Here is a 17974-nt window from a genome sequence, read left to right as displayed (position 1 = left end):
CGTCTGTTCGCTAAGTGGTGTTCTTCCCGACGCGAAGACCCCCAGGGATGCGCAGTCGTATTGGTGCTTTCCTTCCTGCAGGAGAGGTTGGAGGAATGGCTCTCCCCCAACACCTTGAAGGTGTATGTAGCCTCTATAGCAGCACACCATGACACAGTGGACGGTAAGTCCTTAGGGAAGCACAAACTGATCATCGGGTTCCTGAGAGGCGCCAGGATGTTGAATCCCTCCAGACCGCACCTCGGTCCCTCATTGGACCTCTCTGTAGTCCTTCAGAGTCTACAGGGAGTCCCCTTTGAGCCTTTGGAGATTTAAGGCACTGTCTTTAAAGTCTGCCCTCCTGACTGTGCTCACTTCCATCAAGAGGGTAGGTGACCTGCAAGCATTCTATGTCAGCGAAACATGTCTGGAGTTCAGTCCGTTCGGACCGAATAAATTCGGAGTTAGGACTAATAATAGAGGACACTAGAGATACACTATATAACCAACAGTATATGGGCATTAATAGGGAGGTGTTCCTTCTATCACTGCTATAACACATTTTCAAATACAAATGAGCTTTATTAGCATGACTGTATACAATGTACAATGTTGCCAAATCATTCATAACACAAAAAACAAACAAACAAAACATGTATTTCATAGTAAAATTTTAAAACATACAGGTAAGAACACAAAATGTCAACAAAAGTAACTGCAGAGAACAATGAGTAACAATAAATGAAACTAACACTTTCAGTAGTCTCTCTCACTCAGACAGTTACAGGAGAACACATCCAGTACCCTGCTGCTAAATCTATACAATCAGCCTCTCCGTAACCTAGTCTTCTTTTCTAGAACATATGACAGATTCTCTATATTACTCACTCTGCTAAATTCAGGCAAAACCTGTCCTATGAGTGTGAAGTATGTTTTTCTAATGGTCTTATATTTACTACACTCAATGATGGAATTAGCTCATCTTCTATAACTCCTTGAGTGCAGTGTGAAGACTGTGCTGACTTCCATACCATGCCTTCTGGGAAGTCTTTCCACTAGATGTTGAAACAAGGCAGTGGGGATTTGCTCCCATCCAGGCAAAACAGCATCAGTGAGGTCAGGCAGTAATGTTGGGTGATGAGGCCTAGCTAACAGTAGGCATGACAATTCATCCCAAAGGTATTCATTGGGGTTCAGGTTTGGGCTTTGTGCAGGAGAGTTAAGTTCTTCCACACCAGACTCAGTAAGCCATTTCTTTATAGACCTTGTTTTGTGCACAGCACAAGTGTGCCCCATTCTGTAAAACATTTTTGTCTAAGGAGATTGGATGGCTGTATAATTGATTTTATGTATCTTTTAGTAAAGAGTGCAGCTAGGGCTGGGCAATATGGCCAAAATTGTTATCACGATAATCTTTTTCATATTGTTCGATATTGATATTTATCACGATATACATTTACACATTGCACTTTCTTTTTTTTATTTCAAAGTTGATGGAAGAAAAGAAGAAAAAATAAATTCTAAAACGTCAAAATAGTCTCTACAAAACTGCACAGGGGGTCCAGAGATGGCAAAGCAGTGGGGTTTGCGGGATCATTTACCAATTTTACCGTATTTTACCTTTTATCAATTGAAAATGAATGTTAAAAGATCATCTGTTTGTTCTCAAGCATAGTGACAGCAGTCCAGTATTTGTTGGAATATTTTTACATTAAAATGAAATATTTTTTATATTTCTTTAGATTCAGATACACAAGCATGGGGCATAGAAGCCCTTGTGACTGTGGAATGATGCTGAATGTAGGTTCAGGGGTGTCCAGAGAGAAAATTATTATTATTTTTTTTTAAATAATAATTTATTTTTTGAAAATTTTCATTAAAGTGAGAGACTAGTCTACCAACTAGTAATTTTTGTCTTTCCTTATCTATTCCAGTTAAAGATACATTTAGAATGGAAAAATGTTATGGTCTAAAAGGTCCTTTGAAACCACGTTAACTCATGCGGCGCTTCATGTCAACACACATGCAGGGAAAAGAGGCAACGCGTGCGGTGCAGGACAGGGCAGATATGATGCATGTTTTGTGCTAGAGAACAATATTCAAGATGGAGAATGCTGTTGAATCAATGTTGTTCTGTCGCGCTCTTCACTAGATACGATGAGAGGGCACAACCGTTGTCATGAAATCGGTGTCCGAAGTAACCTAATTGTTAGCAAGGCAGCTAGCATTAGCAAGTTTATCCAGTCTGACCCTACATTACCACTGGCGCATTGTGAGCGAAGCTGAGAGCGTTTCAAGTCATTCCTGTGAAAGCCGAGCATCATGCTTGCAAGGTAGATCGTAGGATTGGAAGCGGTGTGGAGCAAGCTCACTCCTAGCGCCTTTGAGCGGACTTCGTCCGCCCCAGTGGAAACGCAGCCTGAGAAAGCCGAACTGCTTGTGTTTTAGCGACACACAGTAAATATTGAAAATTCCTCAAAAGCTTATCGTGGATTTTTTTATCGTGATATATATCGATATTGTTTTATCGCCCAGCCCTAAGTGCAGCTGGAATAGCCAAACCTGTTTGTCCACATACTTTTGGCCATGCAGTATATGACAACTTATTTGGATAATTTAATTTTACAAAATTTGGGAGCAATTGATTTCACCACTTAAATACAAAACTCCCTGTTAATTGAATCTATGAGGATTACTTACATGTTTGGCCTTTGTTCAGTATATTGTGCCTGTGGTCTGTGCACTTCCCAATCTCTCTCTCCATCCTAATGAATCCCTTCAGCTGTTGTGATCAGATCTGCTGAAGGGTGACCTATTCATACATTTCTTATTTTCACTATTTAGCACTTCTGTGTGTTTTTACAAAAGTGTCTGTTTGTTTAATTGAGGCATTTGTAGGGCCTTGCCCCACTAAAAATGGCAGCAGAGACAGCATGGCCCTTTGTTCTATGATCGAAGGGGAGACATTTAACTCGGTTTCCCAGAATGCTTCACATCCAAACGGGAAGTCCCACCCATGGACTCAATCTCAAACGTCATTGGTCAAAAGCGGCCTATGACCGATGACGTCATCTTCTTGACAAAATTAGCGGTCCGATTTGATTTCTCTCTCTCTCCGCTTCAAGGCTCGCTGCTACATCTACAGCCTCGCTGCACTCTAAAGAGACATATCTACACAAAAGAATTTCCCTCCTTCTGGACAAAGAAAGACATTTTATAAACCTCACCATTTGGCCACGGTAGAGTAAGATTAACTTAGCTTTGTTCCAGTCGTGTAGTGTACTTAGTACAACCGGTTCATTTCATCTTCACTGCGAGACAACAGTGAATTTATTTTGAAAATGGAAAAGGCGACCAGCTTCCCTTCTCAATCGTTTTCTATCAACGTTGACTACCTCCCGCATTTCTCTCGATCACCGGACCCGAGAAACAATGCAGAGACACGTCTTTTTCGCTGACGAGCGTAAGACAAAGGACCGAACCCAGATCGTTTTCTCCTGACCACTCAATGCAACAGGTATTCAACAGAAAACTCTGCAGAAATCACACAGGATTTAACAAGTAAGGCTTGATATCCGGGCAGATTCGTTTAGAAACTGTGACCTTTCTTAAAAAGCCAAATCATATATTTTGATCGCTGAATGTTTGATGTTTTGTTTACCATTGTGTGTTTAACTACGATCGCTGAATGTTTGATGTTTTGTTTACAACTGTACATTTAACTACGATCGCTGATTGCTGTTTAGATTGATGAGATCGTCATTTGTGGGGAAATTTAATTTTATTGAGTGATCTGAATTAACGATTCAATCGCGCAGTTACCAGTGTGTATCCTCTGTTAAATTGCATGAACCCCTGTTTGTTCGCTCTCTCTCTCTCTCGCTCTCTCTCTCTCTCTCTCTCACACACACAAAAATTCACGGAGAGAGCAGCACCGCAGTTTATGTACGAATCAGGCTGGTGTTTTTCAAATTCTCCCGCCTGTTTCGTTCAGTTCCTTTGTGTGTCTGCTCACAATCACCCACACGTGGTATTAGCTCCGTTGTGCTGGATCTGATCCAGCCATCTTGCTTTCCCTACACATTCAAATAACCGGTGGCTCTGCCCCTTCCGACCTACTCCTCCATTTTGGAACTAGTTTCCATTTTGAATTCGGTTTTTCATTTTGAACTGGTTCCACACGTGGAGTTTAGTCCGCCATTTTGTGTCTTGGTTACCGAATCGAGACACACACACACATACACACACATACACTAGCAAATAGCTCTACCATTTAGTTAGGATTTCCACTTTATGTTTTTGTGTTATATTCATCTAGTATTGGCAGTGTTCATTGCTGTTTGATTATAATACATTTTATGAGACTTGATCAGTCACTTACTATAATTTTTCTCTTGTCAAAGAGTGGTGCCCCGAGGATAGAATTCAACGAATTAAATTATATTATTTAATTCAATTATTAATTAATAATTAATAAACATTAATTATTAATTATATCTGATAGTAAAACTGATCTAACCAACCTGTGCACCCTACACATTTCTTGGTCCCGTATTAGCCTAATACGGGACCGGGTGCGTAGGATCACGACCTGGCCCCGCCCTCCACCCTGCCACAGTGTCCATTACAGAAATTGTATGAATAGTATGGTAGTATGCAATTCGAATTCAACCGATGTCTTTCGAGAAGTGTGTATCAGTCAAATTAATGTGAAATGGCATTTAAATGTGTTTGTATGTGTATAGTTCTGTCTCAGTTTTTCTATCTGCACATTTGTGTGTGCCCATAACACTAAAGTAAACCCACCCCAATGCTGGCAGCTATTTCTGGAGACCAGGCACGCGACCCTGGAGACCATTTTGGCTATATCTCCCCCCCACACTGTCAATCACACAGGAGTCATACTAAAAGCACAGACAACACGTACACCCAGAGAAATGGAAAAATACAAAGACATGTTCAGCCAACTGTTATCAGAACACTGGCCCCTCCTGACCAACCCTGTTTCTGAGGGCCTCCCATGCACTTGTGGAGTTTACTGTGTTTCCATTACATAAATTTAGAGGTTGTAAATCTGTGTTTGTGGTGAGGCTTGGTATGCATAATATTAGCCTTGAGATTTAAATGAAAGCAATAGAAAGTGAAAGATAGAGGGAGTGATGATGGCCCCACTAGAGTGACAACAATAGGTTTATTGCCAAATGTGGTTGGTATTATAGACACAGTGTATCACAGCTTTAGACAGGAAGACATACATGTAGATTCTGAAGTCTTTGTAGAGCTTTGCAGACTGTTGCAACTGGATTTGTCATTTAGTTCATAAGATCTCTAAATGAACATTGTTAAAAGTTGCTGTAAATTTTGTGATTAATTGAAAAATATCACGTTAAATTATAACACAGTTAATCATGTCCCTAACCTGTACGTAAATTCCGTAATGAGGAATGTTTCTACCATCAGAGCAAATCAAGCTTGATGTAGCACCTTGAGGCAGTAGGGGCAGTCAGATCAAGATGTACTGGCAAAACACTACACACTGAGCACAACAAAATGTAGTGATCTCAAGAAACATTTTTTAAAGTTCCAAACTATTTTTTACACAAGTCGTAAAAAACACAGTGCTTATGACTAAACACACTTAGTCTCTAGTGAGACACAACCAAAGATACTCAAAAAGTGTCCATCTGTAACACAAGTATAGACCAACATTTAAAAATAGTGCAGATGGAAGCAAGCAAATAATAGTTATGTTCAATAGTATGGAAATAATATAAAAAATATTTTTACTTTTTAAGCCACTTTTTGTATTTGTAACGATGACATGAATATGAAGAACCCAATATTGAAATATGTGAAATCCAAAACCCTAACAATAGACATAAACTAAACTAATCATAAACATGAACAATTAACATGAACATGGCCTTGAGCTGACTCTGGCGTGAATGTGATATGGCCTGGAGCTGACTCTGTTGTGGCTATGACATGGCCTGGAGCTGACTCTGGCGTGGCTGTAACATGGCCTTGAGCAGGTTGAGGCATGGCTGTGACATGACAAGGAGCAGGCTGAGGCATGGCTGTGACATGGCATGGATCAGGCTGAGGCGTGGCTGTGACATGCATGGAGCAGGGTAAGGCATGGCGGTGACATGGCCTGGAACTGACCCAGGCGTGACATGGAACTGACTCAGGCGTGATATGGCCTGGAGCTGACTCAGGCGTGACATGGCCTGGGGCTGACTCTGGCGTGGCTGTGACATGACCTGCAGCTGACTCTGGCATGGCTGTGACATGGCCTGGAGCTGACTCTGGCGTGGCTGTGACATGGCCTGGAGCTGACTCTGACGTTGCTGTGACTTGGCCTGGAGCTGAATCTGGCATGGCGTAGCGCTTACTATAGCATATAGTAATTTATATAGATTTGGGAACGACCTCTGTGGTCGTGGGTATAGACTGAGTCTTGGAAATGACCTCCATGACCGTATACATGGGCAGAGACTTAGAAACAAACTCTGTGGTCGTGTACATGTGCAGAGACTTAGAAACAACCTCCGTGGTTGTGTACATGGGCAGAGACTTATAAACGAAAGCCTTTCTCCTCCTCCTCTTCCTCCGGGAGGCCAAAGTTGGCAGCGCTGGCTCTGAGACGGATGAGGCTGGCAACGCTAGCTCTGGGATAGACGAGATGAATAACGCTGGCCCTGGGACAGACAAAGCTTTCAGCTCATTGGCCGTGGCAGGCTTGGGCGTTGACTCGTTGGACGTGGCAGGAGTGGGTGTTGACTCGTTGGCCGTGGCAGAAGTGGGCCTTGACTCGTTGGCTGTGACAGGTGTGGGTGCTGGCAGGCGTGGGCGTTGACTCGATGGCCGTGGCAGGTGTGGGTGTTGGCAGGCATGGACATTGACTCGTTGGCCGTGGCAGGTGTGGCCGTTGACTCGTTGGCCGTGGCAGGCATGGGCGTTGGCTCATCGACCATGACGTGGGACGCTGGCTCGTAGGCCATGACGTGCGACGCTGGTTCGTTATCCACCTCCCACACAGTGAAAGTTGAACCACTTATCCGCAGGGAAAAGTCGATATATTGAGCCAGATTGAAGGTACTCCCACTGCCAGTCAACCAGGTGTGCACCGGCTCATTCAAGTCTGCATGAAAAAGGTTTTTGAGGGAGATCTTATCGAAGCCCACTTAATCTGCCAGGATGCAGAAGTACTCCACGTAGTCCTTTGTAGAACGTTTTCTCTGACATAGACATATTAGTAGATCTGCTGGGTCCATTTTGGTGGGTCAAGTATTCTATAACGATGTGCTGGCAATGATGAAGATAATGATGAGAAGATGAAGAACCCAAGTGCAGTTTATTGAAATATGTGAAATCCAAAACCTTAACTATAGACATAAACTAAACTAAACATAAACATGAACAATTAGCATGAACATAAACTTGACTAAACTAAACGTCAAGTGTCATAACTAGACTGGATTACTGTAACTCTCTCATTACAGGCCTTCCTGCATGTGCAATTAGACCTTTGCAATTGATCCAGAATGCAGCAGCACGTCTGATCTTTAATGAACCAAAGAGAGTGCATGTTACACCACTCTTTGTCTCTCTCCACTGGCTGCCAGTTGATGCACGTATTAAATTCAAGGCTCTAATACTGGCATACAAAACAGTCACTGGGTCTGCTCCAGCATACCTAAAATCATTTATGCAGACCTACACTCACGCCAGAAGCCTGCGGTCAGCTAAGGAACGTCGCCTTGTTGTACCAACATAAAGATGCACCAAAACACTTCAGTTTCATCATACCACGTTGGTGGAATGACCTTCCCAACTCCATCCATGAAGCTGACTCACTCTCTAGCTTCAAAAAACGGCTAAAAACACATCTTTTCCAAGAGCACTTAACAAGTCACTAAAATAAAAAATAAAAACGTAGAATTCTTGTTTCACTTAAATCTGTTTTGAATTATATTCTGATGCTAGTGAAACTTTGTAGTATGGCACTTGTCGTACTAATGTCTCCTTTAGATGATTCGCTTATGTTTTTCTCTTTTGTATGTCACTTTGGATAAAAGCGTCTGCCAAATGAATAAATCTAAATGTAAACTAGACTTGGCAAACAAGGTTGCATCAACAATACTTGACAAGAGACAATGGCAAACATGAGGGGTTAAATACAAAGACATTGTGTAAAACAATAACACCAATAAACAGACAGAACTAGAAACAAGATAAAAAGACTAATAACCAATGACAAACTAGAACTGGTAAGACAATAAACCAATGAAAACAAGACACATGAACATGGAGGGAAACATGAAATCACATGACAAGGGAACCACATGACATGAAACAGGAACTAGTATTTCAAAATAAAAGACATGAAAACAAACAATGAACAAAAACACATCTCGACATGACAGTATTGTCTATATGCTTTACTTGCCTATTAATAAATTGATTGATAAACAGTTAATTGCAGTCTGTTTGATTAATTGATCTGCACGTAATTTGAAATGATTAACATCACTCGTTAAAATTAATAGCAGCAAAGTGAATTGAACTCAGTTCATCTAGCTTGACCAAAAGGCAAAAAGAAGCCCCTGCTCCAAAGTTAACAAAGAAAAGGAGAACATTGAAGTGCAGTATCCATTGCTTGCTTTGGACCTCTGGGTGGCAACGTTAGTCAAGTACATTTAGTTCAGGACTAAAACAAATTCAAAAGAATTCAGAATAAATTCAAATGTTTTAAACAGGCTTATTTGATTAGTCACACTCAAGTGCATAGATCATTTTCTGTGCAGTGAAATGCTAAAAGGAAAAGTATTGAAGTGGACAGACCCTCATTGTAATTTAAAATGTTTTTGTTGAATTCTCAGGATTGCATAACTGCATCTGTGAGACGTCATTTCAACACTCATATTGTAAAATGTTTTTTCAGTACGTTTTTGACACTTGAAACTTTCAAGTGTGCCTTTATAGAGGAGACTTCAATTTTCATAAAGTTAAAGCACGTGGTGAGTTGTGCATGGATGCCGCTGAGAATAGCGCAAAGCCTCCACACACGTTATGTCTCCACGGTAACACGCTCAACAAGCAACATGAAAAGAGCCACGGATTAACGGTCTAAGACGTCGAGGTAACTGAGATTCGTCCTCCACAACCCGGATTGAGTCACTATGCCACTATGTGACTTCAATCACCATTCAATTTCAGTTTTTTTTTTTGCATCTTTTCCCCCTATCCATTTTTTGTGAACTATTCTTAATTATTTTATAGGTTATATGAAGAAAATATAGGTATATTATGTATATGTTATTTATTTTTTGATCTAGCAATTTTATTTGAAACCACTTAGAAAGAGGGCTCATTCTTCATTTCTGTCCTCCTCAGGTGGTTAGAGGTAAGGATAGCCCACCTGACCAGCACCCCGTACTGGGTGATTTATCTACAGGTTCTACAGGAGGCAGTATGGCCTGGGTGTGAGCTGCCTGTTGGACTACAGCCAGAAAAGAGCCCAGAGCAAAGAAACAAGACAAGACTCCAATGCCTGCATTGCCTTATGCAACTGTTCCCAGGTCAGTTTATACCATAGATTTAGAATGACTTGAAGGGATGGGCCTGGAAATAAAGGGCATGGGGGAGCAATTTGCCTTTATTCCCATTAGAAACATTTGAGACAACAACCATGTTATATATATATCATTGGATTGTATTTAGTTGTGTAATATAGCTGTTCAGTTATGATGTCAATTTGTATGCCAACCCGGAGGGCTATTTCGCAATGTGCTCCCTCTTGAATTTCTTTTTAGAATTGCAGTTTTCTATTTATGTTTTTAGACTTTTAAAAGAGTTTCTCGTTTTGTTCTAAAACATAAATTACAAATATTATCATTCTACTATAAACCCGCATCAGAATTCTCAAGGGGACACAATGCTTGGAAATGCAGGACTACAGACTACAGACTGAACAGCTTTATAGATGAGCACCAGTAAAGTACAATAATTCCATAAAAACAGATTGTTAAATAATAGTTCTAGTCATCTTTGACAGATCAGTCTTAGTTGTAACTGTTACTTCAAGAACTTTAATTATTGTGGTTATCATATCCAAATAATAGGGGTTCTAGGTTTTTTAAATAAAATATTTTCCTGTGAAAAAAAACCCCATACCTGCCATACGCAATCACAATGAAAGTGTTTTGTGGGAATTATAGAGTTTCTTACGGACATGCTTGGCTCTGAGAAATGTAGGCTGGTTTGGGAGCATGTTCTGGAATCTTTACAGGACCCCAGTATCAACAGGTATTTAAATCTAAACTCTGAGTTTCACTTGATCAAAACAACAATAAAAATTGACAATTAACTCTCTTGAGTTTTTGTTGCATATATGAAGTTTATATCCTAGTATAACAGGCATTGCCTTATTAAAAGTGAGTTCATGTGCTTTCTGGAACTTTGCAGGCACTTGGTATACTGTATCTTTGACCTGCTGCTGGAGTTCCTAGTCCCAGAATTTTCGGAGGAGATGTTCCAGAGGTCCTTACTTCAGTGTCTACCAGGGGATGTAGAGAGAACAACATCAACTGTCTAAGGATCACAGTGCTTCTTTCCTTCACTCTGTTTTATCAGTCTTATCAGTTTGGCTTGCTTTGTGAATAGCTGATTTGTGTTACAATTTTGTAACAGGACATTTTTACATTCTTATCTGATACAATTTATTTCAGATGGGTTTAGTGTAATTATAGTTCTTTGAATTTTAATATGCATACAGTACCATCTTATCTCTTTATCAAACATAAACACACGATGGTCAGCTGCCCGTAAACAATCTCTCTCTCTCGCACAACCGTCTGCAGTTTAGACAGAAGACAGAACTGAAACTATTTCCGAGGCTCCTGGGGCATATGGCATCCTCTGCGGTGGCCACACCGCTCGAGTTGATGCATATGAGACCGCTTCAGCACTGGCTCTGGACTCGAGTCCCTAGATGGGCATGGCGCCACGGGACACATCGCGTGGCAATCATGTTGATCTGTCGCGCCTTTTCAGCCCTTGGAACGACCTCATATTTCTACGGGCAGGTGTTCCCCTTAGAAGAGGTCTCCAGGTGCATCGTGGTTTCAACCGACGCCTCCAAGATGGGCTGGGGCTCAGTATGCAATGGGCACGTGGCCGCCGGCCCCTGGAAGGGCCTACGGCTACATTGGCACATAAACTGCATCGAGTTGTTGGCAATACTGCTCACCCTGCGGAGGTTCCGGCCGCTGATCCAGGGCAAGCACGTGTTGGTTTGAACAGACAACACGGCGATGGTAGCATATATCAACCGCCAAGGCTCCATCCAGTCGTATCGACTCCAGATTCAGCTAATCTGGAGTCGATACGGGCATGTAAAGAGACCTGTTTGCTTCCCCAGAATCCTCCCATTGCCGGTCTGGTTTGCTGACACAGCTGACCAACTAGAGTACGCAAGTATGCATTCCCCCTCAGTGAGCCTGCTTGCACAGACCCTGTGCAAGGTCTGGGAGGATGAGAAGCAGGTCCCTCTGAGGTCAGGTCAGGTTCCTGAGAGGTGCTAGGAGGTTGAATCCCTCCAGGCCACACCTCGTTCCCTCATGGTACCTCTCCATAGTCCTGCAAGGCCTGCGAGGGGCTCCCTTCGAGCCCTTAGAGTCAGTAGAGCTTAAAGCACTCTCCTTGATGACTGCCCTCCTGACGGCGCTCACCTCCATCAAGGGGGTTGGGGACCTGTAAGAGTTTGGTCCGGGCTACTCTCACGTGATCCTGAAACCCCGACCGGGCTGCGTGCCCAAGGTTCCCACGATCCCGTTCAGGGACCAAGTGGTGAACCTGCAAGCGCTGCCCCAGGAGGAGTGCTGTGTCCGGTGCGCACTTTACGCATCTATTTGGATTGCACGCAGAGCTATAGGATCTCCGAGTAGCTCTTTGTCTACTTTGGTGGACAGAGGAAAGGAAGCGTTGTCTCCAAACAGAGGATCTCCCACTGAATCATCGACGCCATAGCTGTTGCCTACCAGGCTCAGCACGTGCCGCCCCCTGCAGGGCGCCTCTTAGCTGACATTTGCAGAGCAGCGGGCTGGGCTACACCCAACTATATCGCTTGCGCCTAGCACCTTTCGCCTCCCTTGAGCTGAAGATGTAAGTAGTTGATTCCCTGTAGTGTTCACAAGTGTGTTCCCTGGTTGATTTCCTCCTAGCCCTGTGTCAGATGAGTTCGCGGAGAAACTCACTGTCAGCCCAGTACTTGTGCTAGCTAAGCCAATAATACTGGGACAGGTGCTCCGCATGCATTGGTTCCCCATAGGCAACCCTTTGCAACATATATTCTGCTGAAAAACGTTTCTGTAAAGGAGTTAAATGGAAAGGAGGAAGCAAGATCTGGCTTGACAATATAAAAAATATTTTAATGAAGAAATAAACCAAAAGACACAAACACACACATATGACGGACAGCTACCCGTAAACATTCTCTCTCTGTCGCACCACCGTCCGCAGTCAGCCTTTATCCCTGATCAGGCTAATCAAGCCTTCGAGACCCGACCCCGCCCTCCACCCTGTCGCATTCCTCCCTCATTCTCTCAGGCTGTGGAACCCCCAGTATGACGTACATCTTCCCCTCTTTCCCTGGGGAAGAGCGTGCCTTATGCCCGTCTGCCGGCAGGTCATCCTGAATCTGGGAGGGGACAGGGGGAGGGAAACAATAATGAAAAATAGGGGAGGTACTCCCTGTAACAGTGAATTACCCCCCCCCCCCAACAAAAAAACGGTAATCTTTAAAAGAGAGGGAAAAGGCCAACACGGAGCAGCAGTGGGAGAGAGAGAGGAGAGAGAGAAATAAAAAAAACACAAAGCCAGTTCTCCGAGATGCCGTAGCTTGGTCCTCGGCCACTCCTCCACCCTCTAGTGGATGATCGGAGGCAATCCTCCAGCCCCTGGTGGACGGAACACGCCTCTGCATTCTCGGGGAACAGAAGGGGTCTCCCCCACCCCTGGCACTTCAGGCGGTCGGCATTGAGCCCCTCCCCGCTTGCGGTTGCGTTTTGGTGGCTGGTAGGGGTCTACTGGCAGCGGTCGGCTAGGAGCTCCATCTCCCCTTGCGGTCGGCGACCAATTCCTCCACATACAGGTGGCTGGGCTCCTCTGTCCCCCTGAAGACAGCCATGTCTGCTCCATTGGGGTGGATGGTAGCGGCGAGAACTCCACTACGGCGTATCCCTCCTCCTTCCCGGGTCTTCAACACCAGTGTAAAGGGATTAATGGAAAGGAGGAGGCGAGAATCGGCTTGACAATATAAATAATATTTGAATATAAAACTGAAACTAAAATACACAAACATAAACACAAGACGGTCAGCTGCCCGTAAACAATCTCTCTCTCTCGCACCACCGTCCGCAGTCAGCCTTTATCCCTCTTGGAGGCTTGATTAGCCAGATAAAAATAACGACCCGCCCGTGTAAAATCGTGTAAAATCACGACCCGGCCCTGCCCTCCGCCCTGTCACAGTTTCCCTGCTGGCAAACTGCAACATCCTAGGGCAGGGTGATCCCCTAGGATGATGCTCGTAGAGCCTCCTCGGTGGGCAGGACCTACCGTGTGAATTCTCCACATGACATACTTTCGACTAGACTCGGCAAGACCATGTGACATATTTGCACCTAATTAGGTTACGGAAGTAACAGGATGTTTTTTTTTTCCTAATCAAGGTACCTTAATGCATACAGATTAAAGATACTCGAATTGCATCTTATTAGAGCATGATTATCCTGGTAATATTATAGCTGATACCCAGCACAAATTTTAAGAGAGTTATCTTATATGAGAAAACACAGAAGGCTCAAATTCTTCATGGACATAAATATCTGTCAAATATAATATTTGAATGGCTTTGAATTGACCTATTTTTTAATTGTTTAAATTGTACAGTTTGGAGACAAAACATAAAGACATACGTATGTGTCAGTTGTCAAATTCCCTTACTTGCAATCTGATAAGATCAGCTTAAATTCAAACAAATTCAACAGGCCTTCCTGAAGTCGTCTTCTGGCCTTATTTGTAGTAATAATTGCTAAATAGATATATCTTTTAAGGATATTATTATCTCATCTGTGTCTTTTTTTAAATTAACTAACAGCAGATGTTCTGTATTGAAGATCAAAAGGTCATTATGGAATTTAGAATGATACAAAAACTGTGCAATTTGTGGGAGAAACATTATTATAATTATTTTTATTTTTTTATTTTATTGAACTGAACAAAGATTGACAGAATTTTACAGTATGGTGCGTCAATAACATGTCATAATGAAATACACATTCTGTACACCATGTTACTTTACTACAGTACTAGTGTCTAATTTTGTCACTGCAGTAAATATATGTCACAAATGTATCTTACTCATGTAATATGTTTAGGTACCCCACTGAGGTACCACACTATGTAAACAATATAACAGGCATATTTTAAACCTATTCTAAGCATCCAGGATTGTTAATGGAGGATCACAATTGAGTCCAGGATTAGGTTTAATCTGTGTCTGGTTGCTGCTGATGTGTCGCTCTCTGCTGATCTACATGTGACCTGGCCTTGCAAGTCTGGGTACAGAGTTGGATCTTTTTTTAAATGTCTGTCAGAGCCTGCAACTAAGGCCAAGTTTATGAAAGAAGCCAGTGGAGCAGAATTAGAATATGTTATTATTCTTGCATGGATAGACATCAGATGTTTGGTGCTATTATAAAATCTAATATAAAAAATGGTTGGTGTATTAATGCATGTGTAGATACACACACATGCACACATTCCGAAAGCAATTTGTGTACTTGACTCAGATACAGGTTTTGAAGCCTAGCTGTATTTGCATGCTAGATTTGCTGGAGTAATGACTGCATGATAATAACAGGTGTACAGAGACTTGTGGAAAAATTCAAATTCAAACAACCAGATGTAGAGCTGTCAACACCATATGAAACTAATAGCCAGAACAAAACATGTGGACAAAAAATAATTCAAACAAAAGTCTGGAAGATAAACTGTTATTTATATGTATTCCATTTATATTTACAAATGTTTTTGTGGACAAATGTATCCCATTGAGAAATGGGTGCTGGGCTTTACAAAAAGAATATATTAAATATATAATTTTATATTAAAGGAAAATTCTGATTTCAAAACAAGTTAAGCTCAATGAAATTACCACAAAACTTAATATCAACTTCTGTAACAGTCTGGGTTATAGTGAAGCACTTACAATGGAAGTGAATGGGTACAAAATGTAAATGTTAAAATATAGACAAAAAATGTAACCAAAAACGATTTGAACAATTTTACAGTTCAAATATTTCCCAAGTTTTAACAGAAAAATGAATGGAAATTAAATTCTATAAAATTATAAGATTCACATTTCTGCATTTAAACCCTCCAAAAACTTGCCACATTTCCTTCCATTGTTTTTATTTTTTAGAAAAGGAAATTATATTTGTGGTAATCAACATTATTCCACAAATGCTTTTGATTGAGCTTAGCTTGTATTTAACTCTGATTATTCTGGGTAAGCATGAGACATAAACAGTGGGTGTGGCGTCAAGCCTCAGAGAGGCATTTATTGGAAATAATAATCAAAATAACTTGTCCATAAAGGGGAATAATAAAGTGAACGGGGCTCCGTGAAGGGCGGGGTAGTGTCCATGGAATGGCCCAGGCGTGATCTAGGCCACATATGACATATCATGTATGATAATATTTAATGTAGTGACACTAGGAGTCGTCCTTGGGAGCACCAGACATCTCTGATCTTTGAGAAAAGGCCAATGGGAATTGGCGAGTGGAATTTGCATGCCACTTCCCCGGACATATGGGTATAAAAAGGAGCTGGAATGCAGAGTTCATTCAGGTTTTGTGCTCGGAATTTGAGTGGAAATACGTTGCATGGTCTTACCGAACCTTCTTACCAAAGCATCTCATATGGAGAAGTACTGTGGTAGGTCCTACCTGGGTGGGGAGGAGTTCTACAAACACGGTGACCAGGGGCCGAGGGTCCACCGCTCAAGGAAGACAAGGTTTAACAACAGGGAAACAATTTTTCAGAAAATACATCACATGGATTTACCTACGGGTAACCAGCACATGTGGAGCACCTACCCCAGCACAGGGCCTAGTAAACATGCATACTGGGCCAGCTGCGAGTTTCTCAGAAAACTTGCCTGCCACAGGGCTAAGGAGGAAGGACATCAAGGGTCCACGACTGGGAGTAAAAGCACACGTCTTCACCTCAGGGGAGGAGAAAGGCGCTATGCACAAGCAGTACACCTGGCCAACTGTCCTGGAACTTACCTGCTTGTACTTGACAACACACAGGATGGGTCCGGCTCAACCCGGAGAATCTCGCAAATGTGTTGGGTATTGCCCAGCCCAGTGCTCTACAGATGTCTGCTAAAGAGACGCAATTGGTCAGAGCCTACCAATGGTCAGAGTGGGCATGCAGCCCCCTGACCTTGCACAACGTCTGTGCAAGTAGGCTCACTTGGGGGAATGCATACTTGTGAATCGACTCCAAATCAGCTGGACCACCTGGGGGTGGAATCTCCACTCTCCCCTGAGTGTGACCTGCCGTGGGATGTGTCACATGCAATGCAAATTCCACTCGCCAATTCCCATTGGCCTTTTCTCAGAGATCAGAGGTGTCTGGGGCTCCCAAGGGCAACCCCTTGTGTCACTACATCGACACAACGTCAACTGAGTGCCAGAAAGGGAATGGCTTATTCTCGTTACAGCATATAACAGACAAGTTAAACATTATCCTAAATTGTGAAAAATGGAAGTCACATGGATGGAATGGAAGTTCAATTGAATCTATATTACATAAAACCCTACTGAATGTGAATGTTTTGCAGATTTACAATGATCTGCTTAACAGATGCTTTCTTACCAAAACGACTAGAAAGTTTGCGTTTTGTGAGGGCCATTTACCAGAGCAGATTGTTAAGAATAACTGTTACAAAAAGAAGTCAAACTTCTATAATAATAAGTCATAATATACAGCAAAGAATGTTATTTTTTAAGGTTAAAAGACCAGGGATGAAGGAAGGGCCAAAGGTAGGATGTGAGGATTTTTTTTGGTCACAGCCTATTGACAATTCCCTGATTCTCCAGTTGAAGATTCTGCAGTCGAAGTAGAAACCGAAGTGTTTATGTCATTTACGATGACAACTTTAATTGAGAGCAGTGTCGGTTTTATTGCCCATCAATGCAGGGTCAGTAATTTCAGCACGGTCTGTGGCTTCAGTTGTGATGGCAGTAATAATGTTACTGACCGTGAACATTTCTCTGTGTTTTATGGTATTTTAGCAGTGAGATTCAGCAGATCGTGTTGTAAACTTACCACACAGTGAACTGTGCAAAAGCTCAAGTCAAGATTAGAGCAATATTCTGTATGCTTCAGAAAGATTCATGGAGGGGTGTAAATCAATAATATGTGCTCTGTTTGAAGTTGTGAGCTCCAAGCTCTTTGTTATAGAAGATGAATGAATCTGTCTTTATCTTTTTTCCCCATCATTCTGGCTTCAGTTCAGCTACTCTCAAGTATGATTGATATGTTTACTTGCTCAAGGCATATCTGTTTATGCAATAGATTTCATGTGTGTCAACAACTTATGTGCACTGTTATTTTGTTTTCCTGATTTGTCTTACTATGAACATTTTTTAAATATGAATTGACTGAAGTTGTTCATGGTTTTGAATTAAATTTATATCTAGGACAAGCCAGTTCAGTTCTGAAAAGCCGAATTCCATAATTTCTGTCTATTATTATCATTATTATTATTATTATTATTATTATTATTATTATTATAAGGTAACTTATTCCAAAAGCACTGTATCATCATATTTTTGATAATTAAGATCAGATCAGGACCAATACAAACTCCTAAATCTCATAAAAATGGACTATGGAGTTTCCAAGGTAACTGTCAAT

General features: G+C 42.0%; 1 protein-coding gene across 1 annotated transcript in view; it reads left to right on the top strand.

The window, feature by feature from the left end:
- The window catches only part of LOC127634652 (sorting nexin-19-like), a 33174-nt gene extending 18154 nt beyond the window's left edge, over nucleotides 1-15020 (top strand). Inside the window, exons 10-12 of the mRNA XM_052114288.1 lie at nucleotides 9379-9563; nucleotides 10203-10290; nucleotides 10450-15020. Coding sequence (XP_051970248.1) covers nucleotides 9379-9563; nucleotides 10203-10290; nucleotides 10450-10579 — 403 coding nt within the window. The 3' untranslated portion in view covers nucleotides 10580-15020. The remainder of the gene's footprint in view (nucleotides 1-9378; nucleotides 9564-10202; nucleotides 10291-10449) is intronic.
- The last annotated feature ends 2954 nt before the right edge of the window (nucleotides 15021-17974 follow it).

Source organism: Xyrauchen texanus, chromosome 4 (assembly GCF_025860055.1).
Source record: "Xyrauchen texanus isolate HMW12.3.18 chromosome 4, RBS_HiC_50CHRs, whole genome shotgun sequence".
Classification (NCBI taxonomy): Eukaryota; Metazoa; Chordata; class Actinopteri; order Cypriniformes; family Catostomidae; genus Xyrauchen; species Xyrauchen texanus.
Note: the sequence above shows the minus strand (reverse complement) of the source record. Positions and strands in the feature narration are given on the sequence as shown.